Source organism: Amblyomma maculatum, chromosome 2, assembly GCF_055883805.1.
Source record: "Amblyomma maculatum isolate TAMU_Amacu chromosome 2, ASM5588380v1, whole genome shotgun sequence".
Classification (NCBI taxonomy): Eukaryota; Metazoa; Arthropoda; class Arachnida; order Ixodida; family Ixodidae; genus Amblyomma; species Amblyomma maculatum.
The window spans coordinates 30,839,732-30,867,142 of record NC_139345.1 but is presented as its reverse complement, the minus strand read 5'-3'; the positions used below and the strand labels follow the sequence as shown (position 1 = coordinate 30,867,142).

Below are 27,411 nucleotides of genomic sequence, written 5' to 3'. Positions count from 1 at the left end.
CGGAGGCTCGTAATCTTTTACTCGCTCACAGCGCCATTGACGGCTCCGAATTTTCTGCAGGACGGGGCTTTTAGGGCTGTAGGGTTAAAAAAGTGCTGTGTTAGCTCTGTCATGCAGGCGAGTCCTCGAACTTCTCTATTCAAAATATCTCTCAAAGTTCCCAACTCACCGCGCCGAAGTAAGCCAAGTGCTCCCAGACGGTGAGGTCAGCGAAGAAGACGTCATGTTGCTGGCAGAAGCTCATGTTAGCGCGCGCTTCAGCAGTGTTATCAACCAAGTCATATCCACACACGGTCACTGTGCCACTCGTGGGACTGCACATGCCTGCGAAAACACACACATTGTTATAAGCTGAATGAAAATGCAATTCCAGGCTCCAATGTTAAAAAATGTATAACAAAATGGCCTTGCGTGCAGTTTGAAAGCATAATAAAATTCTGAACCCGGGGGTACCGTTCACTTGTCGGTACATTTAACAATCAGCCACTTTAAATGCGGGCGTGGCTTTGCTGCTTAACAGGGAGCCTCGCTAGATTCAATAATTTAGACATGCAGTAGTTTCATCCATAGAGTTAAGAACTGCATAGTATTATAATGTGTTGGATATTGTTACTCTGCAGGAAGGTACCTAAGAACAGACACAAGAACAAGTGCCGACCAGCCACCGACCAACCGTGCTCCGTCCTCTGTTATCTCTGCACGCTCCACCTTCCACGCGCTAGCACCGTACTTCCTTTTCTTCTCCACCATAACAATATAATGTATTTTATGTTATTGTAGGGCTTAACGTCGTAAAGAAACTTAGACTATGAGAGACGCCGTAGTGGAAAGCTCCGGAAATTTCGACCACCTGGATTCTTCAACTTGCCTTGACATCGCACAGTGCACGGGCGCCTTGCTTTTTGTTACCATTAAAAAGGGGTTCCCACGGCCGGGATCATGTCCTGCGTCCTTGGGTTCAGCAGTCCTGCCAAGAACTGAAAACTCTGGAGTGGCATTGGTTGATTCAAAGCCCCCTGTTAATTTTAAGCGCTGAATGTCAGAGCCGACTTTTGTCGCCTTCATTCACTCCTTAACCTCATTAATGCATCGTAGGCCATCACAGAGAGGAATTGCACCAGTGATGATCCTCCACACACGCTGAGGGGAGAAGAGGGGGGGAAGGGGGGTGACCGGCCAACTTTGGCTCTAATTTTCGCCTAGGATACGAACAGTCTTTTCCACTGAGGACAAGTCTGCTACGTGTTCCAAATATATGGTGAGAACTATAGATATTACAAAACTTTAGCATTTTTGTTTTGTTTTCAAGTGACTGAATCACTGAAACCACACGGCGCCACCGTGAGCGCTGACTAGGCCTTCTCTGTGAAGCAGTACAAAAGCTGCGCATAGATGCAGACCACTCATACATTAACTTGCATGGCCGAAATGCTGAAGACAATGAAAATATCCTTCACCTGTAAGAGTATTCAGAACGGTCGTCTTTCCGGCTCCATTGTGCCCAAGGATGACGGTGATGAGGCCTTCGTATACCTCCAGGTCAACGTTTTCGACGGCGATTACTCCGCCATAGTCCTGCGGAGCGAATATAGTCGTTAGAGCAAATTAGTCAAAAATGAAGAAGCAATAACACGTAGACAGCAGAGCAGTTAGGCTACCACATGTCTGACGTTTCGCTCGCTCCATGACGTAATTTGGCTAGCAGGCTATCTTGTTATAAAACGTTGCAACCGGTACAACTTATACAACTATGGCATAGGTGTTTTCTTGGTTATATCGAGCCAGGCACCTTTTGATTGCTTTTGGGCACCGCTGCATAATAATAAAACCACTCGCTGTTTCAGTACGTTTTGCTCTGAGTTTCAACATCTTCGCCAAGATTAAAGAAGAATCATCCACGCAGAAATATTCGAGGCAATTAGTTATTCATGATGAAGTTTCAGCGGCCGTTGCTTTCAATTAGGAACTGGAACTCCTCAGGGCATATACGAGATGCTTTGTTTTGATTGTCTCTTAGCTATTCCCATACCACGTTGTGTAAATGCATGATATGACCAGAAGAAATGATTGAGCGAAGCATTTGAACATGCAAGACATAGCCTATTAGCTCATTCAGCGCTGCGAATAAACAGCAGGTTGCGTAATCGTAAAACAGGCTTCAGTTTAGGTGTTATGTGAAACATCAAAAATATGAAACACCGTTTAAATGCAGCCACACGGCAGAATAAAGCATACAGAAGTTTACCAAATTCTATTTGGTAGCATCCTCCCGGTGCTGATCTTGAATCTGAGAACTTCATTTCTTTACGGCAGAACATTAAAAAAACTATCAGTTAAGGTTGCCTTGACGCTTTCAAGGCGATACCGAATCGATTAAGCAACTTTTATGCAAAGGCATACGTAAACCGTCTTACACAAGATCAGTAATAAATGTCATTTACAGCAACGTGAACGAACTATTACGTCCAAATTCTGCTTTAAGTATAACTTCAACAGGAACTGCACCGATATGGAGAAGTTTCTTTTTAATTGCTGCAACAAACTCAAAAGGAGGAAATACCAGGGGATTTGTTTTCTCAGGTGCATGGTAGGCGCAGTACTATGGAATTTAAAAGTCTTAACTCGATTTCTCTAAACAATATTTAAGCTCGGTTTCAGTTTCAGTGTGCAAACATAACTCAATGTATGTACCGTCTTTGCCAAAAGTAACCACTGCGGGTTTCGCTTCTAGGTCGGGTAGCAGAGAAGTCGTACGACTTCTGAAGCTGTAAATATGTGCAAAGTAAAGACGAGATCCTGCCCTCACTTATTAACAAGTGTTGATCCTCTGGGAAGCTACGTTGGCTTTGGAATTGAAGCAAGAAGCAAAACATGCAGCCTGGTTACTTTGGGCAAAGACGGTACCTATCTACAATTCAGGGAGGGTGCACACCAAATGTGAGGAAAGAGTCCACATTCCGCAGTTAAACTGAATTCCTTGGAAACGGTAATTTGCATTTCAACAACACCTCACTGCGAAAAAGGTGATACGTGCAAGTGCTATCTTAAAGATTCGTCTTTCTCCCTCGGCGCAACATGTACTAACGAAAATTGAGTGCATATATTTGTCGCGAAATTGCGGACAGTTTATTCGGGATAATTGCCCCCAGAATAAGTGAAGGTATCAATTAATGTTAATTAGTTAATTGTGACTGCGCGTTAAACAACGCAATTAAGTCAGGTATCGATGGATCATCATCATTTTAACTATCGTCATCAGCCGGACTCGCGGGTAAGAGGAGCAGACTGCACAGAGTAGTGCTTTTTGTATTTACTCCGGTGAAGAGTGATTGCCACATTGGCTATAATCTTCGTTTCCTTCTCATGACCTGAGTCGCTTGGGGACGTTAAATCTCATAAGCCCATTATGGTTCTTGCATTGGAGAGGAGTGGAATGGAAAGTTGCATTTAACTTACAGTAGTAGTTATATCCAGATGCTGTCTAAGCAGTGCAGCCAGTGCATCTCCTACTTATCGCATTTCAGCTCAGTTCAGCCGAAGGAGCACGGTTACAATAATTTATATTTAAGATTATGTGCAGCTGAACAAACTGGCTATGAAATTCAAGAAGGTTCACATAGACATAGATTGGGGAGACACGGGCTAAATGTAAATTTGGTTCTCGGCAGATATCTTGTTCTCTGTATGACAGCTTGAGATGCATACTAGGCGGTAATATTTATAAGTAATCTCATGCTTGACTACAGGGTTACTTTGGGAAATGTGCGGTGCCCACCTTTGTGAGGTTATGGACTGTGACCAGGGGCCTGGCGTTCATGGGAGGCAGCTGAAAATGCACCCCCTGCTTGTCTCCTGGAGAAGACGGCGCGTAGGGGCAAGCTCGGGCAACCGGACACCAGTAACTGCACTAAGGGCAGAAAAATAGCTGGTTAACTGAAGTACTTTTCACCACAGAGTTGTATGCTTCCTTCTTTAATTCGGATAAAAAAAACGGCATACAAACCAAGACTAACTAACAGTCGCACAGAACATGTCAGGGAGTTGTTCCATGGCCGGCAAGACAAAATGCGTTAAGCAGACGCCTGACGATGCGTCGTGTCCGAATACATCACGCGTATCAAGGCCAAAGCCGTATTAGGTTCACGAGTGTCCGTCCGTCCGTACGTGCCTGCGTGCGTGCGTGCGTCCGTGAGGAGTATCACACTTCTTCGCAAGATTCCACGGGATATCCTCAGGTTCTATGGGGTTCTGTTTACCCGCACACGCGTCCGTTCTATATACGCTTGAAGCTGTGTGTAAAGAACTTTAGTTAGTGGTAGATAGTGATAGTGGTAGAAGATAGTGAGAGACCGGAAAGCGTAGCGTGACATGGTCCATAGGGTCACGAAGAGTCGGACACGACTGAACGACTGAACTGAACTGTTGCCTTGGTCAGTTTCCAATGGTGGCCTGTTCGGAGACAGAAATTCTTGGCACTCTCCGCTGCGTCACAGGTCTGACCGCCACTGAGGTCAGTTCAGCAGCTGCTGGGGGAGATAGTAACCTATATTGAGAGTTCGTGGTAAATATAGTGATAGTGACAGTTAGTGATGATGATAGCGTTAGTCGATGATAGTCACGTTAGCCCTTATAGCCGACTGTGACATGATCACCTTGAGACGTCATCGGTCATGGGCAGACGTGATGTCATAACGTCGCACCCGGTCGCGCATAACCCGGTCACGCATAAATTGATGTCACCATGACCTCACATCTGGTCATGACATCACTTCCGGTCATGCCTGATGACTTCACCAGGCCCTAGTATGCAAGCGCAGCTGGGAATTCGATATTAAAGTAGAAGGGAAACTAGTTCTTAAAGTAGATCAAATCACAATCTTAGGAGGAGAATGGATATAATGATAGGATAATCAAAAAGCTAGAGGGATTCGCCACGCAAGCCATTGGCATATTTGGAAGGATCGCATTGAAAGGACGACACTGCTTAAACTAACCCAAGCTTACGTAATAAGTCGCGCGAGCTATGCCCCGTTGTTCTTAACTATTAGGTCGGAGGAGAAGAGGAGATTTATTTATGTATTTATTTATTTCAGTTACCCTCCTGGCCCGGTAGACTCTATCATTCGACGGTGCATAAAAAGGGCCCTGGACTTACCAATTATCACATCCACAGAGAAGCTCCTTTCTATGGGAGTGCACAATAGCTGGGACGAAATAGCGAAGGCTGTCAGAGTTTTGCAGCTGGAAAGATTAAGTCGAACGACCACTGGCAGAACTATACTTGAAATGGTAGGCCTGCAGACAGATAGAGGACTTCGAGAAAAATCAAGCATCCCATAGGACTGCCAAGAAAATATAATCATTCTTCCCCTCCTTCGTAACATGCATTCCATATTCATCACAGAGAGGAGGGAGAAGAGAGCAGAAGCACTAATCAGACGCTTCGATTCTATGGACAGCAAGTCGATTGCGTGCGCGGATGCGGCAAGTGACAAAACGGGGGCGGCAGTCGTCTCGGTAGTCGACGGCTGAGGTGCCCCGGTATCAGCCGCCACCATTAGAAGCCGCAACACGGAAACGGCTGAAGTAGTTGCAATAGCGCTCGCTTGCGTCGGAACGTAAGCCAATTTCATAATCAGTGATAACAAAACGGCCATTTGGAATTTGGAAAGGGTAGGGTCTCCGCGGAAGCGGCAATGAGTCTGGCCAGTAGATGACTAAACAGGAAAATTAGCCTAATTTGCACCGCTGCACATGCGTCCGTTCCTGGCAACGAAGCGGCCCACGATTTAGCCCGAGCTCTCTACTTCCGGGTAACAGTAGAGCCGCCCGACTGCCGGAACATGGACGAGCGTCCGCAAAATTATACGGAGATTCTTGAAAATTACAGGTTAAGCAGGAGACTGGTGCCACCACCAGATAAAAGTCTAAATAATAGGGAGGCAGTGGCATGGCGGCCCCTGCAAGCTGGGAACTTTGTAAACACGGTCTGGGCATATTGTCCAGATGGAGGATAGGAAAAGCGATAATGTAAGCACTGTGGGGAGAGAGGGACCCTCGACCATATATTTTGGAGTGCGCTAGCTCCCCAGCAACTGAAGAAAATATAAATTGTAGAGAAGCCTGGGAAACCCTCCTGCGGAGGGAGGTCCCTGCTCCACAGCAACAAGCCATTCGCCTGGCGGAAGAAGCGGCGAAGAACCACGACCTCTTTGCCTGCTTCTGATCGCGGAGGTCTCGGCTCCCGTCTTTTAGGCCTGCGTGCCGGGGGCGGGGATTGGGGGCCTCCTTATCTCGTGGAACAATAAAGTTGTTATAATTGTATTCATGAACTATAACTAGGAGATTCACGCATATGCGAAGCTGAATCCGCCGGGTGTCCGATTCAGGCGTCCGCGCTGTGCCTTTCAATTGGTGCTTCCTAGAACGCCATACCACACAGCATACTGAAGAAGGCATCAGGGCTGTTTCAAACTGGTTTAGAAGAACGAATAGGTGCAATATCTGTGACACCTTCAGTGGACACTTTAACCGCGTTGTAAGGGGAGAGTGAAAGATGATAGAAAGAGGTGCCATAGTGGAGGGCTGTGGACAACTGCGCTATAAAGGCCCCTCAACATTTGTAGAGCACAGCTCTTTGGCACCAGTTACTGCGCGTTTCGCGGTGTCGCCGTTGCCCTTCGTAACCAGCTTCGCAGCGGCGGCGGGTTTCGTATGGGCATGCCTTTGTCGGCGCTGTAAAAGAGGAACTAGTTGGTATATCGGAGAAATATTGGTACTATAGAATAGAGCGTCAAGGAAAGGTGTGCAAGTGATAGAATAGTTGATGTGGTTAAATTACGTAATTAGAGCCAATAACAGTAATAGTTGGTTCACAGAAAATTAAGGCGCAATGTCGATCACACTTGTTCTGCGGACACCTAAACCGCACGGTAAAGGAATGTAAGATGAGAGTGAAAACAAAAAGAGTGAAAGGGGTGCCGTAGTGAAAGTTCCGTGGTAATTTCTAATACCGGGGGAGTGGGGAGAGGGTGGCTGCTGCTGGCCCTACGGGGCAGGGACTGCAGGTCACTACCGCTTGCGGCGGGGTCTAGCCTGCCACCGCATTTTTATCTGTCGTAGGCCGTCATTGCACTCGCTACCGTTTCGGTGGTGGTTGACGGCTCTTGAGACGCGTCTTTCTCTCCCGCTTCTTTTTCTTCGCTATTTTCTCATCTGTCCACACGAAGCAATGGAGGTGGCTCAGCTACAGAGCCAGTAGCAGGCCCGCGCATTTTCTTTTCCTTCTTCTTTCAGTCGCAACAACAACCTGGGGATCTTAAACTTGCACTGACATCGAACAGCACACGGATGCCTCTTCATTTCGCCTCCCTCAAAAGTGAATTAGAGCCAATTAAGTAAAGTCCTCAAAATTTGCATTACGATGTAACGCAATCATCAGCATTATTTTATTCTGGTTACTGGTTGCGGGACAAATCGATCAAACGGTACGGAGAGTGAGCTAGATGCTGCAGCGAGGTGGAATAACGACACATATTCGCAGCAGTGAAGTTTAGACAGACAAGTTTATTAATGCATCAGCATTAAAGAAAACAGTGCGGCGATTTTTTCTCGGTGGCCAATCTCAGACAAATCAAAACTCTTACACTTATTGGCTTAAGCAAGGTTGAACTCGCTGGCCGCCAACAGGCCAGTTTCTCTTGCCTCTGCTTTAGATCGCTCCGTCACCACCGCTGCCTTTGTGCTCGTGTTTTAAAGTAACAGCCTATCACGCTGTGTTCTCTGTAGCTCAAGTTCCAACACGTGGCCGGTTTAATTCGGTCTCTCCTAAATTAAAAGTGAAGCGTGCACATCGATCAAGGGGCAACGAAGCCTCTCAGTAGTTTGGAACAGTTAAGCCATACGAAACAGTGAAAACTTGAACGACCACGGCAGGATAACAAACACGATAAATTTTAGTGCTGTGACAGCGATCACCAAATCGGAGATCAAATACTACTATCTTCCCCTCCTCATCATTCGAGCTGATCGCTCACTGATCTTTACAGCGAAAGCTGCGATAGGATTATTATGCGACACAATGGGAGGCTCGCGAGGTTACATCGATGCTGCAGGCGCCAGCAGCGTGAACGGAGAACGGGACGTGCGGCACGCTATGAAACTTTCAGTCCGCTTAACACACCTTAAGAGGAAAATGCCGTTAATGGCTCCGCTCTCCAGACAATCCAGTGTCGGCGTTGGCGTTCTCAATGTCAGCGTTGTGAGTGAATAATCCCAAGCATACATCTGGAAATTGGCAGTTGGTAACCGACATGGCCAGGCGCAGGTTGGTCGGCGGGTGCGTAACGTCCGAAGAACACACACCCAACTAAGGCTACGCCTGTGAGGTGGGTATCGAACGTGCCAGGACACTTGGATTCCGAGGACGTTAGGAGACACGTTCGCACGGCCTGGTTAATGTGGCACCTTAAAGCTATCTTAGGTGGATTATTTCAGTCTTTCCCGCAATGTGAAATACAGCCTTAGCTTATACAACCATATGCTAATGAATACCTGCGAAATAATAGAGGCACATATTAAGGTATCAATTATTAATCCAGAATTATAGGGCATGTACGAGAATGAGGATCTGCGTGTCGAATCGCGGCCTGGAATCAACGCTGCAGCATTACACCTCAAACATGAAGCTGAAGAGTAATTCAGTTTCTTTATTTTATTTTGGCCTCAACAACAGCCTGCCTACTAACGCCTGCCAGCGGCCAAGGAGCGGAAAAGCATAGCCGATATGGGCAAATGCAGTTTCTAACTATACCAGCCGACGACCAGCTGCAAGCACTGGACTGGCATCAGGGACATCGGTTAAGGAAGATTCTAGTGCTCGGGAATGGAGACATCGGACTTCGTACATGAATCCACATGTTGCTATATTTGTCTTATTTTAAAGCATAGCATTACATGACTCATGGCGAGACCTGCACATAATATTTCCGCATTGGCTGTGTAGCTCATGTCGAGTATATTATTCGCAAGTGTTATATCGTTCGATATCTTATGTCGAAATAGCACAGGACTGATTGTAAGTATTAATTGCTTATTGTTATTAAATTTTTTGGGAATAAACACTGGACGTTTCACTACAGAATCAAGCCATGCCTCGTTCAATGGCACATATCGAGTACGATTACACTATACTAATTGCAGATGATAGTTAATCACCGCAAACTACTTATTTGATGTTACATTTCGAAGGTTAGGCTACAACGGCAACTCTTATATTAAACATCTCGATGAGTGTAGTCCAAAATCGAAAGCTATATCACGCAAACACAACAGAAAACCCAGCTCATGCTCGTCTTTGTCTAATACGATCAAAAAGCATGCAACGACAGAAAAACAACAGCCCTTAATGCCTACGCATTCATAGCCTGTAAAGATATACATGTGAGCATTTATATTGTATGTCAATTCCCCCCTCCTCTTCCCCCCTCAAGCCAAAATCAATACTTGGATTTTGTATAGGGCAGGCCAAAGGCCTCTCTTATAATATCCCCTAGTTCGACCCTCTGCCAGAACACTCCGAGCAACCCTTTCCCATCCAACGCCTAACCCCAGCTTCCCATAGGGATATTTGGTCGGCCAAGAAACTGCCTCAAAATTCATAGCGTTCATGAAAAGTGCTATCTGCTCTCTTCTTCAGCGCTCAGCGCAATAGTATTTGCTGGTGAAAATCCTTCCTGAATGCCTACTCACCGCTGATTGGTGTTTTCATGAACCTACCATCAGAGGAAAGCAGAGTGGCCTCGGAATGCCGGTGACCCAAGGCAGGACTTGAGACAGGTAGGCCACGATGAGGGCGACCATGCAGCAGGTGGCCACCATAGCGAGCCAGATCTCAAGGATGGTCACGTTGTCAAGGTTGAGCACCCTCTGATCGACCAGATCCCACTCGGCGGACCCTATGCGGACCGCGAGGACTTGAAAGTCTTACAGGAATAAATCTGTTTCACTGAAGACACAAAGCTAGCAGTACGAAGTATGGGAGCCAAATGTCAGCAACCATTTTTCTGGCACGTTTTTTTTTATCAATTCTGGGTCAGGGTGACAGCAACGACGACGGCGACGCGATTTCGACCTAGCGTGCTATATATGCTGTCTCGTAGAACTGGGTTGGACATCTTGGCCTATCTCTTCACCATCTTTCTGAACAATTAAAATATGAGTACCTGCTGTACATCTTTTAAAAATCGCGATTATCAGCGACTCTTGCCTTCCTCATCGGAAATCTGAGTGCCCTATTGAAGGAATGAACATCCAGTTCAAGAGGACTAGCCATTGTCCCGTATGGCGATTTTCAATAGGTATCGAATCAGCGGCCATTGAAATTCCAAAGGCCATTGAGAGCAGTTCCGGTGATACTGAGCGCTGGAAAAAGCGATACAGGGACTGAGAACACAACTTTTCGTAACGATACAAACTTTTAATAACACTAGCAAATTAACAAACCACATTGCATTGGTAGTCAAAAAGGACCGCCCTTCTAGCTGAACAAATCGACGCTTTTCTTTGGCGGCCTATCACTACTTTTATTATTCCGTTTTATAGGGCTGTTTTTAATGTCTATTCACGGGTTGAGCGTCGTTGGTAGACGAATGACCGGCAAAGCGCACGAGCGCCGCGGAGTGTGAAAGTACGACGAGAGGGTGGCAGAACGTCGAGAGCGAAACGTAGGTGGATGGCTGGTGGCGGCATAAGGAGGAAAGCAGGGGAAAAAAGTATGGCGAAACTATAAGCAGCAAAGTGGAAAAGGAGGGTACAGCATGAAGTTGTGATCCATGGTAGAGCCAACAAATAAGGGAGCTGTGTCGTCCGTTTGCGATTCAGTAGCGGCTGTTACCAAAAGCAACGGTCAACCAGAGCCTCAGAGGCGAGGGTGGCAAATGCAGATTCCGCTCTTCAGGTGAAGAAGGGAACGAGGAAAAATATGGGAGGGGGGGCTAAACGCAGCCCTTTTCCACCGCTTGTACAGCATGCGATCAGCAATAGTCCAAAACACTTCAATTGTAGAGCTCATGTTTTTTTGTTACCGAGTGTCGTACACGCTCTGTGAATTTTTTAGAGCTTTGTGACACAACCGAGACCAAGAATTTCCCATGGTGCTGCAATGAAAGTAGTTATGAATGCGACAAAGACGGCTTATGTGAAAAATGAATGCTGCTGAAAGGAAGTACACATCGTTGGCCCATCATGATGCCTGTGTTTAGTGTCGAACTATAAGGTATTTGAATAATGTCGTCCGAGTAACTTTATATTGATAAATAACGCTCCAATATTTGCTTTGCTGAACGGCTAGTTCACTTCGTGGGTTTCCCATGGTTGTCACACTTAGTGTCATCTGTCGGAGAGCATGCTCTCTACAATGGTGTTGGCTGTGCAACAGTGGTACAACTAGACGGCCTTCGATTCTTCGACAGACATCGGCTGAATGCGCATATTGAAATTGTCGATGTGCGGGGGATACATCACCAATAACAGGATGAATGTGTTGAGTGTTTCGACATCATAGTAGAATAATAGTGATAGAAGTCAAGAAGGGCTTTGAGCCGTTTAGAACGCGAGAGTTGGACAATAATTATAGCAGTTTTGAACAACAGTTAGGACTCACCTGCGAGATCTTCAGAAATGGTGAGTATTTTGAGAATCCAGTAGGTGCCGATCGTCGGCGTCACAGATGATATCAGCTTGCTTTCCCGACTGGCCAGAAGGTATCCGGCGAGGCTTGGTACGTACTTTTCGATCAGAGCAGTCGGTAGCACATATGTCAGGATCACCCAATAGAGCATAGCGAACGTTACCGCCATGCTTCCTGCATACGGTGGAGATGGTTTCTTTGCATGCATCAAACATTAGAGCGAGTGTATGCGATGAATGCAAAGCAGCAAGAGTCGCCTGCTGCTATTCTCGAGATATTTCCCACAGAACTAAAGAAGCAGGGCGGAAAAGGCATACTGCGCTGCATTACCGCAAGTGCCCTGCCGCCGTGGCGCAGTGGTTAACCAGAGCACTTATAGGTTTAAACTCTACCGCCCGCCGGCGTCTGCGTTTCGATGGAGGCCAAACGGAGATGGATCCGTGTTTGTGTGATGTCAGTGCATGATTAAGATCCCCAGGTGGTTGAAATTGCTCCTAAGCTCTCTACTACGGCATCTCTTTCTCTCTTACCGCTTTCAACCCCAACATTCCTCCCTACCTTTAAGGCACGGTTCAGGTGTTCACATAACAAGTATGGCAAGTGTGTTCCTTTCATGTGAGCCAAGTATTACTATTATTACCGCAAGTGCAATCTTGAGGACTGGTCGCTTTAAGGCACGAAATGTGTAGCTTCAGCAGGTAGCAGCATTCGCATGCAGCCGACGACGCAAAACACAAGAAGGACCAGATAGGTCTATTAGCGCGCCAGCCAACATTCTGACCGCGGAGCCGGTTTTCTGCTGCGCATAGGCTGATTTCAGCTTTAAACTGTTTGCCTGTGAAGGAATCGATTTGGTACGGCATTTTAGTGTCGCGTAAGTTTCCTGGAACGAGAAAAGTACAGCTCCATGTACAAGGTACTTGTAGTTGTCGTACATGCACTATATATTATATTATGGACAAGTTGCTTAGTGCTGGCTGTATTGACTTATGGACCTCTTGTAAATCGACCAATGTTCTAAAATTTGAAATATAAAGAGTTAAGTATACAGCAGTAGCCTCAGCAGAACCGGTGTATGAGCATTAAGCTTTGCCAAATTCGTAAGAAAGGTCAGATACCGCAATATAGCCGCTTGTTAAACAAATTCACAGCTAAAAAAATTATGATTATTTCATTAAAACCGGAATTCTGCAGAGAGCGAATTAATTAGATCCATGCTGGCTTACAATGGCGTAGCCTAAAGGAAGCGGAAAAGGGGAAGGGAGATGATTGCAGAGGTAAAAAAATTTCGGGGGCGGTTCCGACACTGAGGGACACATTACCCCAAAACGCAAAACAGCATGTTTTCAATGGGGACGCTACCATTTGCAGTGCAATCACGAAGAGTACTTTCGACAGCCACGGTCATGTTTCAAACAGCATAATTGGTAATAAAATAATGATCGTTATTAAACGGACTACACCCAATGCAGAGCGAAGCCCTTTGTCATATTCCTTCAATTAACGCGGACCTGTGCTAGCTGCATCCACTTGACCCCTGCGAACTCCTTAATCTCGTCCGCTCACCTAACTTTCTGCCGCCTTCTGCTACGCTTTCCTTCCCTTGGGATCCAATTTGTTACTCTAAGCGACCATCGGTTATTCTCTCTTCGCCCTACATGTCCTGCTCATTCCCATTTCTTCTTGTTTTCAACTAGAGAGTTATTTCTCTGAATCATTCTGCGCGCTTCTTATCTCTTAACGTTACACCTGCCATTTTCTGTTTCATAGCCACCTGTATTGTCCTCAACTTAAGTAGAACCCTTCTCGTTATTCTCCATGTTTCAGCCCCAAAGGTGAGTGCAGATAACATGCAACTATTACATACTTTCCTCTTGAATTATAGCGGTAAGCTGCTAGTCATAATCTGCGAGTACATGCCAAATTCTCTTTATCCCAATGATTCCCATAGTTATTTCCCTGTCATGGTCCTGATCTGCGGTTACTACCTGTCCTAAGTAGACCTATTGTTCTATCATTTCCAGTGCTTCGCTAACTGCATTGTAAACTGTTGTTCCGTCCCGAGGCTGTTGAACAATACCTTAATCTTCTGCATACTAATTTTCGGGCCACGCTTCCCGCTTTCTGTCTAGGTCATCAATCACTATTTGCAATTCATGCCTTGAATTACGTAGCAAGGCAATTTCATCGGCGAATCACAGATTGCTGAGGTATTCCTTATTAATCTTTTCCCTAACTGCGCCCATTCCAAGCCTCTGAATGCTTCCTCTAAGCAGGCTGTGAATATTACTTTGGAGATCGCTATCTCCTTGCCTAACCCATTTCTTTATGGAAATTTTGTTACTTTCTTTATGTAGAACTATGATTGCCCTGCCGCCACTATAGGTATATTCAAGTACTCTATCATACGGCTCACCTGCAACCTGATTTTGGAGTGCCTGCACGACTGCAAGTTTTTACTGAGTAAAATGCGTTTTCGTAATCAATGAATGCTATGTATAAGGGCTGGTTATATATTACAGTACCCTTTCCGAAAACCTGCTTGATCTTTTTCTTGATTGAAGTCAAAGGTTGTCTGAGTTTGTTAGCGATTGCCTGAGTAAATACCTTCTGCGTGACGGATAGTAAGCTGATTGGTCTGTAAATTTTAAAGTCCTTAGAGTACCTTTTGTTATGAACTAAGACAATGTAAGCGTTCTTCCACAACTCCGGTACCGTCGAAGCACCAGGCATTGCGTATACCGGGTGGCAAGCTTTCCTAGCATATATCTCCCCAAGCCCCCGTGCTTCAACAAATCTGTTGTTACCTCATCTTCCCCAGCTGCTTTCCCCCATTTCATAGTTTCTAAAGCTTTCTTAACCTCGTCCTTCGTTACTGGTGGAATCTCTGACTGCTTTTCACTACTGCCAAACCCATTATTCTACTGACTAATTAGGCTACTATATAGATCAGTATAGAACTCCTCAGTTACTTTGACTACTTTATCGATATTGGTGATGACATTGCCCGCCTTGTCCCTTAGCGTATATATCCGATTTTTGCATATATGCCCAATTTTTTCTTCACCGTTTTAAGGTGGTCCTCATTCTTAAGAGCATGCTCAATTTTCTCCATGTTATATACCGGACACTTTGCGCCAATTGATTCCCTTTGAGAGCTCTGCCAGTTTTATCCTGTCTGTTGGGTTGGAAGCTTCATACTTTGGTGTTTTGTAATGAAATATTTCGTTGGCTTAGGTAATTTACCGGTATCCTCTCTGACTATCCTACATCCTACTTCTACCACGAACTAAGTCAAAATATTCTGAAGGTATCATTCATCGCTTCTACACTGTTTTCGTCGTCCTCGGTTGAAGTTGAACATTTATTCTGCAACAAGATTATGAATTACTCTGCCCTCCCCTCACTGCTAATTCTTTGATGGTTTTTTCTTACTAATTTGTTTCATTCCTACTTCAGATCTAGACAAATACGAGACCTTACCATCTTGTGGTAACTGTATCGCATCGTTCCTACTACCTGTACATCCTGCATAATGTCGGGGGTTCGAACACTATATAAAGTCAATCTCATTTTTTAGTCTTCCCATCAGGACTTCTCCATGTCAACTTCCGGTTCTTCCGTTTGCTGAAGAAGGTATTCATTATTCATATATTATTGAGTTGAGCAATTTCAACTAGTGACTCTCCCCTGCTATTTATAAATCCAATGCCATAGTTGCCCACTTTTCTACCTACCTTGGCTTTGAAGTTGCCCATCAGTATAGTATAATGCGTTTATACTTTCCCCATTACCGATTCTATATCTTCATAGAAGCTTTCTACTGCCTGGTCATTATGACTACATGTAGGCGCGTAGGACTGTGCAACCTTCGGTTTGTACATTTATACTACTTATTAAGCTTATTTACGATATCTGCCGCCCTCTCTTAATGATATAGAATTCCTCTGTATTACCAGCTATATTCTTACAGATTTGGAACCGTACTCCTAGCTTTGTCCTTCCGGTAAACCTCTATAATACTATAAATACTCCCCTTCAGTACATTATATGTCTCATTTTGCCTCCTAACGTCGCTAAGCCCTATGATATCCCAGTTCATGCCCGGCAGTTTTTCGAAGACACTGCTAAACTAGCCTCACTAGCTAAGGTTCTAGCGTTAAACGTTGCCACAGTCAGTTTGCAATGGTGGCCTGTCCGGAGCCAGAGATTCTTAGCATCATTTGCTGCGTTACAGATGTGACCGCTGTTGTCAGTTGCTACGCAGCCGTTGGGGACTGAGGGTCAGGGGTTTGTTGGAGTATTCATAGGATATGTTCTGGTCAAGTACTACAACAGGGTGACCAAATCCTGTTCTGGTGAGGGAAAGCGTTTGTGAAGATGTTCATTGGTGTCAGGTAGCAGCCCAAACCTATTTATGCAATTCCATCGACACGCGGATTTTTGTTTAATCAGGTGGGCAAATTTATTTCACCGGGATTCGAGCCACGGCCCTCTTGTACTCGGGGCGGCTGTTCTACCTCTACATCACCTCGCCAGTTCTAAAAATAAACAGATCTATTTCTGGTGGACTTTAGAAAGTCTTCAACCGCTTGACGTTGCAGAAAAATAATAATAGAGACAAATTCTGTGTTAGATAAGAGCCCTGATTCTTAATACTTGAATCAAAGGCTATAAATATCTAAATAGGCCAGAAATCTTTCTCTTGAGCCCGATAGTTCGAATCTGTTCTGTAATTCAAAGTGAGTTGACATGTGCTAGTCAAGCACAAAGTTATTTCCTTTTTTGACTATTCCAATCATAATTCTACCCCATATCTGTCCGAACTGTATTCGGGGGGTTTTCCAGGCCAAAACAAACGTTAATAAAACAAGTGCACGTAATCTCAGGTTCTAGACGGCAGCTAGTTTGACTGCCCTCTCCGTTGAGACTGGAAGTTCAGACCTCGTTGAGCACTTTGAAGTTGTAGAGAGCATTGGAATAGGGCATGCTCTTCAGTCATTTTATAAGGCAACAAGAAAAAGATGTCCCTTTCGATGAAAGATGAGGTAAAGAAGTGCGAAAACAAAATATCTGCAAGTGCCATAAATTTATTCTCAGCTAAGCTTCGGCAATGCACTTTGCTCGTGAACGTATTGCGCTCAATCTATTATTTTATATATGGGGGCTATGACTTCTTTACTGGCAAGATTTGATGTTCTAAACTAAGCAGAGCCATATCTATAATGTGAGAAAGCCCAAGAGACAAAGAAAACATTTTTCAGTTAACAGAATAAATTATTAGATATTTTTTTCACCTTTGGGTGTTTGGCACCCTCCCAGAAAGCAAGATAGCCAAACTATAACGCCTTTTACTTACTGAGGGAGGACCATCTTTTGGAATTGTCACTGACAACTTCTTTTTTGTTTGCACACCCCCCGTTGGAGGCATTAACTGGAGTTCACTTCGCCCACAAGCAGTATCGATTGGCTCATTGTGAGCAGGATTTCTTTTTTTATGCACGGTGTGAAGAGTATTACAACGAAGTGCGTGATATTTTTAAATTGCCTGTTACAGGTCACTACAACATATATTATGGTAAGGCTACCCAAAAATGATATACCATAATATGCATCTGCCCGTGAGGTATGTACAACAAGCGTACGACAGTGGCATAAGACACTTTAATGTTTTAACACAAGCCCCGCCGGGGTGGTGCAGTGGTAAGACGCCCGACTACTGTGCCGGAGTACCCGGGTTCGAACCCGACCTCGGCGGCTGCGTTTCGATGGAGGCGAAACGAAGAGGTTTGGTTTGGTTTGGTTTTGTGGGCTTTAACGTCCCAAAGCGACTCAGGCTGTGAGAGACGCCGTAGTGGAGGACTCCTGAAATTTCGACCACCTGGGGTTCTTTAACGTGCACTGGCATCCGTGTGCTGTGCGATGTCAGCGCACGTTAAAGATCCCCAGGTGGTCGAAATTACTCCGTAGCCCTCCACTACGGCTCCTCTTTCTCTCGTTCCACTTTCATTCCCATCTTCCTCCCTTCCCTTACGACGTGGTTGTGGTGTCCACAGAAAACAAGTGAGACTCCTTTCCAATAAATAAAATGTTTTAACACATGTTGCCACATGGCAGTATAATCGTGATTGGAGGAATTACGGAAGTCTTGGCAGTGCCAAACAAAATGAACAAAATACAGAAGGCTCGGTATCGCAGACCGCTACGCAGCATTTCTACAAGCAGATATGTCTAGCCCACACGCGTAGAAATCATGTTGGCATAATTAATGTCAGTGGTATGAGCGTTCATGTCTCGTACGCTTTCCTCATTTTGCTTGATTATATTTTACTTTCGAGTAACAAGGCTCTCGCTATCCGTCAGCGACGCCAAACTTACCGTTGGTGAAGAAGGAGGCCACCAGTATGGCGTGAAGCGAGAAGAGAACCGAGAAGAGGAAGAAGGTGGTGACGAGAAGCCACAGGTTTGCCCGCTCCAGGAAGGCAGGGTCTCCCGAACCAGGACCTGGCAGCAGAAGCATGCAGAGCACCGCTGCGGCGCTGTGCAACAGCGCCAGGAACAGGTGCGAGCAGAAATGGCCCGACCAGTAGGCGGCATCCGACAGCCCCATAAGACGCTGGAATTCCTGCGCAAGGCGAGGAGATAGAATTTTTCACCCCAAAAAGGAACAAGGTTGACAAGAAAGTATGCGCCTAAAGAGCGCCAGAGCAGATGGGTGAGTGGGGAAGTAGAGCGAAATAGCATACCATCAACCACAAAGCGGCAAAGGCCGCTTGCGATGCTGAAATCGGTAGGCCAAAGAAAGGATGAGGTAAGGCTTTCAACACCGAATGTCGCCATACCCCGAAGTCTAAACGTACGCCTTGTTTAACTTCCATGAAGCGCTTGAATTGGGATTTCGTAATGGTTTTTCCAGCATTTGCGTTTATAATGGCAATGCCTGCCACTTCCAAGCTTTGCTTCAAATGTTTTTATTTTTAATAAAAAGGAAGACTTAATATCAAGGAACACTCCTGACAGCTCTATCTACATATGAACCTGTGTTAAAATTGAGTCGATGGCTGTTGCCGGTACCGAAAGCAGGTATATGGCTAGGAAATTTAATTTTATAAAGTTTCTGAGACTGGAACTGGTACCAGCCACTTTGAAGGGAATCTGAAAAACTATGAGTGTGGCATAGCCTGATAGGTTCGCATTGAAAATTCCACGTCTAAAAACCCATCTGTCAAAATCGCCCAGTGGTGACAAAAGTCAATTGTAGATCGCCATCCTCAGCTACAAAGTTTCGAAAGCTGAAAAATAATTTGCGTAATTTAATTCGGGAGCCTATAGGTTTGGTCATCGACGGAACCCTAAAGAATGGTTCCAATGCCCAGCTCCGGAAGTTCGCGCTGTACTGATTTTCTAAATTTAGAACTGAGCATCGTTAATGTGGGGGTTCAGTTCGCTTATAGTAGCAGTTCTTGCTTTTTTTTTTTTTTTTTGCTTCATTCATTCTTTCAGAATTCAGCAGGGAAGTGAATAAAATAAAAACGGGGATTCAGTCATGCAAGGTCATTGGCTGAAAAATTAGTATCGATGAAAAGTATAGGCGCAGTTACTGTTCCACTTCTACAAGCCAGTGCCCGTCAACTTTGCTGCAATAATTTTTACGAGTGCATCTACTACGGAGAACGAGCTATTCACTTGTCGTGGTGACTTAATGGTTAGGGGGCCTCAATTAAGCAGCCATCGTTTTTCGATCTTTAATGCGCTTTTTTTCACGTTCAGTAGCTCAGCGCAAAGTAACCAGTGTATCATGAATATCAATACAAAAGGAACACTGGTCTGGGTACAGAAGCGCGGCAAATAAAATGTAAGCGAGTTATCTGTAGGGATTTGAAATTGTGACTGCTCTGAAGACATCCAGTCCAGCTGCCAGTACGCAAAGTCTTTATGAACGATGCCGTTAGTGATTTGCTAAAGCTTCTCCCATAGCTCCCGACTATTACGGGAGTCGAAAGCATGGCGGTAGGTGTCACTCCAGTATAAATACTGAAATATACAGTAAATATCTTTGTCGCGCAGTTTCTGTCAATCCATTCAAAAAACCCCCAAAATGCAGGCTAATGAATATTTCATGTCTGGCAAACAGAATTTCCATTTGTATTAAGCACCAACTCACTTGCTACTTGCGAGCGGCGTCTGCATGCGCATTGTATGGGGCCAGAATTTTTACTAATTGAAGAAGCTTACCTTTGATTGATAAAGACGGGTTGGTAATATGTCTGAGTGCAGAGGAACGAAACGATACGACGGAAACGACAGAAGGATGGAAACGATAGGGAAACGATATATGAACGAAACGGACAGGCGTTGGGTTTGTTTAAAACAAAACGGAACAAGTGTACAAGTCAACCAGATCCATGCATGTCAAAACGATGGGTTTTTTTTCACAATTATGTACGCTACCTCACCATCAGTTTCTTCTTGCTTCGCTCATTTCAGCTGCATTTTCGTCGCTTATTATACCACGTAAACCATTTCCTTCAACATTTGATTTGCCAACCTGCGCTGTCCTGCTGCACTTCGTGCCTTCGTTCCAGCATCTTGCGTAAAACTTCAATATATCACCCTCTATATTATGGGTATCTATGTAATTAAAGCTGTGAGAAATTAGGCGACTCCAAACTTGCGTGTGGGGCAGGGACGTCTGAAAAGCTTTCCCATACCGCTGGTACCCGCCTCCTTTCGCATGTACGAGTAATCAACAAATAAACTAAAAAGCTGCTGCAAAATCAGTTTATATACTAAAAAAAGTTGAGACCTTGAAGACGAAATGTACTCGAGGACGCTTTGTCCTGGAGGACATTTCGTCTTCGAGGTCTCTTAACTTTTCGATGTTTCTTTTGTTTTCATGTCACAGAAGTGACCTTTTATTAGATTCTTACTCAGTAACGTTTCCATATACTCCCTTCAGCTTGTAACATGGCGCATTCCGCTAAGAAGGCTCGTTCTCCGCTAGTACCTTCAGCCCGTTGGAGTTCTCCAGCACCATGGCGTGTACCCGGAGGCAGAAGGGCACGAGGAAGCCCAGCATGAGTATCAGTCCGACCACGCCAGCGTAAGTGGGGATGTCTTTCGGCAGCGACGGGTGCGGGAACCGCCTGAACTCGAACTGCGGTGAACGGAATACCAAACGTACTCACGCACTTATGCCTTAGCTGATGGCCAGAGAGAACAAAACATACCACACAGTCAACCACAGTGCAGCTCAATTTATGGCGAGTGCGAGGTATTTTTTCCAAATTGTCGCAAGCCATAATAAACGACAGATTGTCGCTTTAGCATGTATTCTTTACGCCAGAGCTTTCAGTCAACCCCACAGAAACGACTATATGCGCGTTCGTCAAAGAGAAACATGCTGGAATGTCTGCTGGCAGCTAAAAACAATTGGAGCACCGGAACAATGGCAAATCCGTCACCTGTATGTTAGGCAAACAAAACGATAGGCTTTTTTCGTATTTCTTTTTGCGCAAGTTCAGTTTATTGCGTCATAAACACGGAACGCAATGTTAGGGGTAAAAATTATGATGCGACAAATCTGCACTACAAAAATCTACTATACGTGTCACTTTTACATTGGTCGCCGTCTAATTGCGTCTTTGTATTTTAGTTCAGGTCAGTTTCTGGTGAGTGTGTTGCTGAAGAGGGCTTCCAGGAAGTATAGATGACGTTAGAAGGTACATTTGTAATAATGGGCGTCAGCAGATGTGTCCATCAGAGAGCGCCACGAGGAGGTACTTTGCTGGCCTGAAAGGTGGCGAGAGGTGTCACGAACCGCTTCTATCTCTAGCAGCGCTAAACATGGAGTCTTTGGACGCACACGTGGACACACAAAAACAGCAGTTGCTGGTCTAGGTTTGCTTTAGAAGCTCCACGTCACACATCGCTCAAAACGAACACTGACGGAAAAAACAACGCCAAAAGCTAATTTCAACCATTTTATTGCTGCGTGCAGCACCTGGTGATAAAATGGAACGTTAGATTGCGGTGATTCTTTCCTTCTCAGCCTGTTTGCTTTTGTGCGCGGTGGTAGAATGAGAAAACACAGATCATAGGTATTTCGTGAAAAAAGGACCATAGAGAGTCCATCTTGGTACGTACGCGCCTGCTCGGATGCTATACTTCTACAGGTAATGTTTGTGTGAACCAAGCAAACAAGCCAGTGATAGCACATTTCTTGCTTCTCTAAACTGTATCCTTTATTTCCGTAAGTTATCTTTAACTCTCGTGTTCTAGTGCTGTGTATAGTGCGATGGCATCGAGGTACCCTTGTACGGTGAACGAAATGGTCCCTCCCCACCGCGAACGGCTGCAGCTAAATCTCGTTTGGCCCAGGGGCGGTAACCGGCGGTTATTTTTTCCGCCGCTTACTCATCGCTTCAATGCAGCAGATGATTTCAATATTGTATTTCAGCAACGGTGCGCAGATTTTCACTGATAATCGATATTAACAGTGATGGACACAAAACAATCCTCAATTATCTCCCAGAAAGTCAAGAAGGTCCCCAAGGATAAGATGTGTACGCGTCTGAAAGCAGCTACCATGAAATAGCAATTCACATGTATCTATTTTGTCCTTGTCCTCCACATAGACGTATTTGCTGCAATGTAACTTGAATACCATAGGCGGCAGTCTAGCATGACTAGTGCTCTTTCGGAGTTGACTGCAATTGAATCATCAATAAAATACACTTACCTGTAGAGGTGGGACACCGACTTCAGCTGTTGATTTGTTGCTCTGATACTGAAGGTGAGCAATGTTCACTCGCGCAATCGTGGAGAATATATGGGCTGTCGAAAGAGAGACAAAATTAACATTGCCACGGATGGGTCCTTGAGGATGTGTCCGGTAAACTTAATTGCATGATGAGTTCAAACCAGTTTAGACATTTTGTCAGTAGACATCGCATTATCACTTAACTCTTCAGAATTCGCCCGTTTGATCACTTTACAGAGGGAAACGTGTTTTTTTCATACAACGTCGAATATCATGGTGGGGCAGAAAATCATTACTTCAAACGCAGTCTCTATGCATAGGAAATGTAGAACGCGATATGAAGAGCGAATTGGCCCAGCGTTTTTCTTTTTTTAATTGAAACAGTAGAGCGACGCAAGACTCTAGAAGAAGGGACGAATTACAGCGCTGTTTCGTTCCTTTTTCTCTTGCCCTCGTGCCTCAACGCTGCTTTGCAAATTGGAATAGCTGTTCTGCGGTTTATCTTATTATTGCGCTATAGGAATAGTTCCCAAAGTCCATATGTTTAAGGCGCTGGAGAATGCCGACCTTTTACCACGTGCCATGATTCGACATTTAAACGTGTGCTTTATTATTCGCGCCGTATATCTGTTTGTAATGGTGTTGACCAGTAGAACCTGGTTTCCTTATTGATTATTAGCCGCACGCCACGTCTCCTTATTCTGCAAAATAATACTTGAATACTCTCTTTTGCTTTGCTTCTGCACCTCGTTTTCTCCGCTAAAAGCATCAACAAGCTGATTCACAAAAAGTTACGAATGGCGCTGAAAAATGCGGTAGGTGCTAAGGCGAAAGCATAAATTCATGCTCATGAGTTTATATGCCATCGATTGGAAACTCTTTTTTGAGGTAGCCTGCAACTTTCCTACCGACTGTGTGGTAGTGCAACTAGAGGCTGTTTGACTGCGCCCGTATCGCTCTATGACGAACGGTTGCGTTACTATTTTGATGCGTTACTTGCTGCGCTGGCTGGTGGTTAGGGCACTCGGCTACTAATCAGGAGTTTCCGGATTGCAACCCGGCCATAGCGGCCGCGGCATAGTAGGATAGGGTATGTTCACAGCGTTTAGAATGTAGGAATGAAAAACACTGCGTTGCGGATTACTGGTTAGAAAGTGAAATGAGCGTCTACTGATTTAAGAGATTTACACGACAGAGCTAAGTATTGCGTCACATTTCTTTAAAGCCAATCCTGGATACGCTCTTAACGAAAACCGTTTCCATGTGCAACAAGTGAGTTCTCACCTAATAGCTTGCTGGGGTCTTGCGGCGGCTCGAATACGTCGGGCTTCCGCTGGACCAGCTGGTCTTCGGCAATGTGTTCGTCTGTGTATACGTACACACTGTAGTTGAGCGACGCTTGGTCTCCGCTGGCCCCGTAGAAGCGCACGCAGGGAACCGTGTCGGCCGGGTGCTGCTGGCTGGCCTGTTTGCAGAGGGCCAGCACATCAGCGCCCGCTTTGGCCGCCACGTGTTCGAAGACTTCCGACGAGTCCGCCCAAATTCCGCCATCATCGATCGCTGCGGAAGAACCATCTACTTCAGCCCCGCACAACGCGGCCATGCCCACCATATTAGGACTTTACTTTGCAGGGGAGAGTATTAAAGTAGGGACAGCGCAGCGAGATACAACATGAGCTACCGATATTCTCGTCGAAAGGAACAAAAAGAATGGATATGCGAAAGCCAGGTTACGAGGAGGGAAGATTACCCATGGTCGCTTAATAGAACAGCATGGATTCGAATTAAAGGCAGAGGTTTCGGGAGGAACGGGAGCAGTGTCAAGGAAAAAGTGGGGGAGGGTGGGGGGGGGCGGTGATGATGTATAACAGAGGATAATTTTAATAATATAATTTTATAGTGACAACTTTTTTATCTTCACCATGCTACATGCTTCTAAACATGTGGGATCGTATCCAAGCTCGCGTCACAAAATAAAATCAAATAAACTTTTCGAACATTGTGATATGTGTAGAGGTATAAATAAAAGGAAATAAAAACAGGCCGCTGTTCTAACGCCTTAAAATACGGTGAAAAGCGTAGGATAGTGCATTGTGCAATGCACTTACAGTGTGCACGCTAAGGAAAATAAAGTAGGAAAAGTTACAAGAGTGCATTTAAATCCTCTTGCGTTTATGTTATTTTCTGTATTTTCTTTCTCATTGGTGAGGACGCATCCCTGCCACACCACACATGGGGCAGCAAATGGTTTTGCATTGAATTCCAAATGCATATAACACAGGCAAGCGATTTCAGCGTGTGAATCGCGAACGATGTGTTACAGTAAATATAAGTGACATTAGTTAAAAAATGGGGGTAGGGCGCTCAGACTGAATACAAGGGTCGCGACACACCACGTGAGCTATGTTGACCAACCGGCGGAGGAGGAAATGGATCGCTATGCTCTGAAATATCATCGAATGACTCCAAAGTACTCTGGAAACGGCACCTTTCGACCAAGCAGTAATACTTGGCACATAATATAGCCTTATAGATGCTTGGTCCTCACCTGTTCGTTTTTTCGCTCGAACTTCCTGTTGTCCAGCGCATCCAAACTCACCCTATAATAGCTCGATATCTTATTTTAGTGTATATTTGTCACCGACAGTGTGTAATCCCTTCTCTTGTTTGAAACAGTGCCTCGCTCTGAGAGAGCTTCCTGACTTCATACTACTGTTACAACATATTTATGCAACGAACAAAATTTCAATAATCTTCATGTTCGCATGTCCTTTGCTGTCCTTTGCATCGATGTTTGTTAAAACTGCTTGATACAGGCTTGTCACAAGCAAAAATTTCAAGGTGCCATCTAGATGTAAATTGTTTTTTTCCCTCACCTCCTACAAGGGGACGCTGAAGCTGCGGACCGGATGGGTAGGCGGACTGCATGATCTGCTTTGTGTAGCCACTGTCCGGCCCGTAGCACACAGTGCGGCCGGACACTGCGGTGCCCTGAGCCACGACTTCGGCCAGAGTGCGCGGCGGGTAGGCGATGGCCGGATTGAAGCCTGTCCGCTGTTTTCCATCGTGTGGGGGCGAGCCCGGCGGTGCGGTCACCCTGGGGCTTGTGTGGTGTCGCAGCTGCCCGAAGCAGAGCACCACGAGTAACAGTTCGAGCAGTGCAATGAAGTAGTGCCGCCGCAACTGTTGCACATACAGCGTCCGCCACAGCACAAGGCCCGTCTGCCGCATAAACATGGCGACGCCTGCAAGCAACGTCGACGGGTTAGCCAAAAAATAGTCTCTCTACGCGAGGCAATGTTTGGGACAGCTTTTCTTAAATGAGCATGAGTCAACAAGATTCAAACTTCGTAACAACGAACTAATATTTTTCCATGCAACGGTATATAATAAACAGTTTCAGCGCAAAAGCACTCACACTGACACCAAAGCCGAGCAACATCACGAAAATTGTCGTTGTGCATGCCTTCTTGTTGGCTAGTCAAATCGCGGCGTCCCAGTCCGCTTGTCCTAGCGAACTTAATTTAAACAGTTCTTTCTCACGGTATCATCGGTCTAAACAGATAGAACCCCGAAAAATATTTGCGCGAAAGTTCTACTTCGCACGGTCAGACCCAACCATGAATCTTGCGGCTTGCATTTCCTGATCTCGGACTTTAAAAATACCCTCAGATCGGAGCGGAATGGAAGGAATTTCTACTTGCAAGCGAATACGGAAAGCTTTGCCTATCGCAACAGCCGACCGCCCCGCGCGCAGATAGAAACACGCTGTCACGCTGCGCACTACTCTTGGTCGTCTCCATCAACTTCCATCTTTGCGCAAAACCTTTCGCGCGTCCTGCTTGGCTTAACTACTTTAAAACATTAGCACTTTTACTGTCATAGTGAATGTACAGTCTTTGTCAAAAGTGTAGAGCCGAGGGAGTCCGCTTCTGAGCCACTTCGTATGGCTTGTAATGCATTTCCAGTATTCCGAATTTCTTGATAGTAAGAAGATTTTTTGCCCTACTTTCTCCATTAGAAAGGACTTCTACTAATGCGAAATCAGCGCCACTATACACGGCTCAGAAGCAGACTCCCCGTGTTCTACACTTAAAAGCTGTACATGCTCAAAGGACCAAAGTGGACGGACGTCTTTGAATTCGGTCAGAACTATCATCCGCTCTGACTTGCTGCGCTTTAGGTGTCACTTGCTAATTGCAACAACCACTTTATACCTCTGCAGAAAGAATACCCTGTTTAAAGCAACCGAAAAGCATCCGAAACATTTCGTTTTGTGCAGGCGCCGTCACTTACTCTTGAGTAATTGATACGGAAAGCGTGTCCATGCACTGTAAGCGTGTTCACTGCAAGCGTAGTAATATGCAGCTGATCGTACAGGGAAAGCCACATGGCTGAGAGCGCGGCTAATGGTCACCTGCCTTCTGCTGACCACGCTTTCTACGTGGACAGCACGTATAAATCCGTCAAACAACACTGGAGGTATAGCGTTCGTCTGGAAAGTGAGACAATTTCTTTCAGACGTCCTCACCTTAGCGGAATGTAGAGGACCTCCTCAGGCTTAGTCACACCTGTCTAAAATCTTCGGATGCGCAGATATGGCTGCCCACAGAATGCGGCTTTGTTCCTCGAGCTGCGCGCTGGCCGTGGCTCGGACACTCCTCGTTTTCTTCTATTCTTAAAAAGCATAGTGCGGAATATGAGGACAGGAAGGAAAGAGAAGCAATGGCTTGCCGCACAGCTCCAAAGCCTTGACCCAATCGAACTGGCCTCTTATTTCGTGCTTGGGAGAAAAGCTGCTGCTGTGGTACTAAATTCACTGTGATAAGATTGGGATCTATTGAGCAGTCACTAAATACATGTGATCGCGTGGGACAGGAACTAAAGGTAATAATTAGAATCGCCTTTATTTTCAATTTGGCCCCTTGCTTTACAGCAATAATTTCCATAAACTGCACAT

General features: G+C 45.4%; 2 protein-coding genes across 2 annotated transcripts in view; both read right to left on the bottom strand.

Annotated features, from left to right (window-relative positions):
- LOC146198279 (ATP-binding cassette sub-family A member 17-like) overlaps positions 1–322 on the bottom strand; it is a 40,201-nt gene extending 39,879 nt beyond the window's left edge. The window contains exon 1 of the mRNA XM_084591875.1: positions 170–322. Coding sequence (XP_084448001.1) covers positions 170–322 — 153 coding nt within the window. The remainder of the gene's footprint in view (positions 1–169) is intronic.
- Positions 323–1,317: 995 nt separating this feature from the next.
- LOC146198278 (phospholipid-transporting ATPase ABCA7-like) lies at positions 1,318–11,840 on the bottom strand. The gene is made up of 5 exons (XM_084591874.1): positions 11,663–11,840; positions 9,778–9,956; positions 3,776–3,907; positions 1,458–1,575; positions 1,318–1,382 (listed from the first exon to the last, which is right to left on the bottom strand). The coding sequence occupies exons 1-5, from the start codon at positions 11,838–11,840 to the stop codon at positions 1,318–1,320; spliced, it is 672 nt and encodes a 223-aa protein (XP_084448000.1).
- Between the last annotated feature and the right edge of the window lie 15,571 nt (positions 11,841–27,411).

Excerpts from the sequence above, each read along its gene's own strand:
- LOC146198278 (XM_084591874.1), bottom strand. The coding sequence starts at position 11,840 with ATGCTCTATTGGGTGATCCTGACATATGTGCTACCGACTGCTCTGATC. Across the intron at positions 3,908-9,777 it reads CACTCTGCTTTCCTCTGATG|TGCAGTTACTGGTGTCCGGT; the intron begins GTAGGTTCATGA and ends TTCTGCCCTTAG. Across the intron at positions 1,576-3,775 it reads CAGTCCATAACCTCACAAAG|GACTATGGCGGAGTAATCGC; the intron begins GTGGGCACCGCA and ends TTCGCTCCGCAG.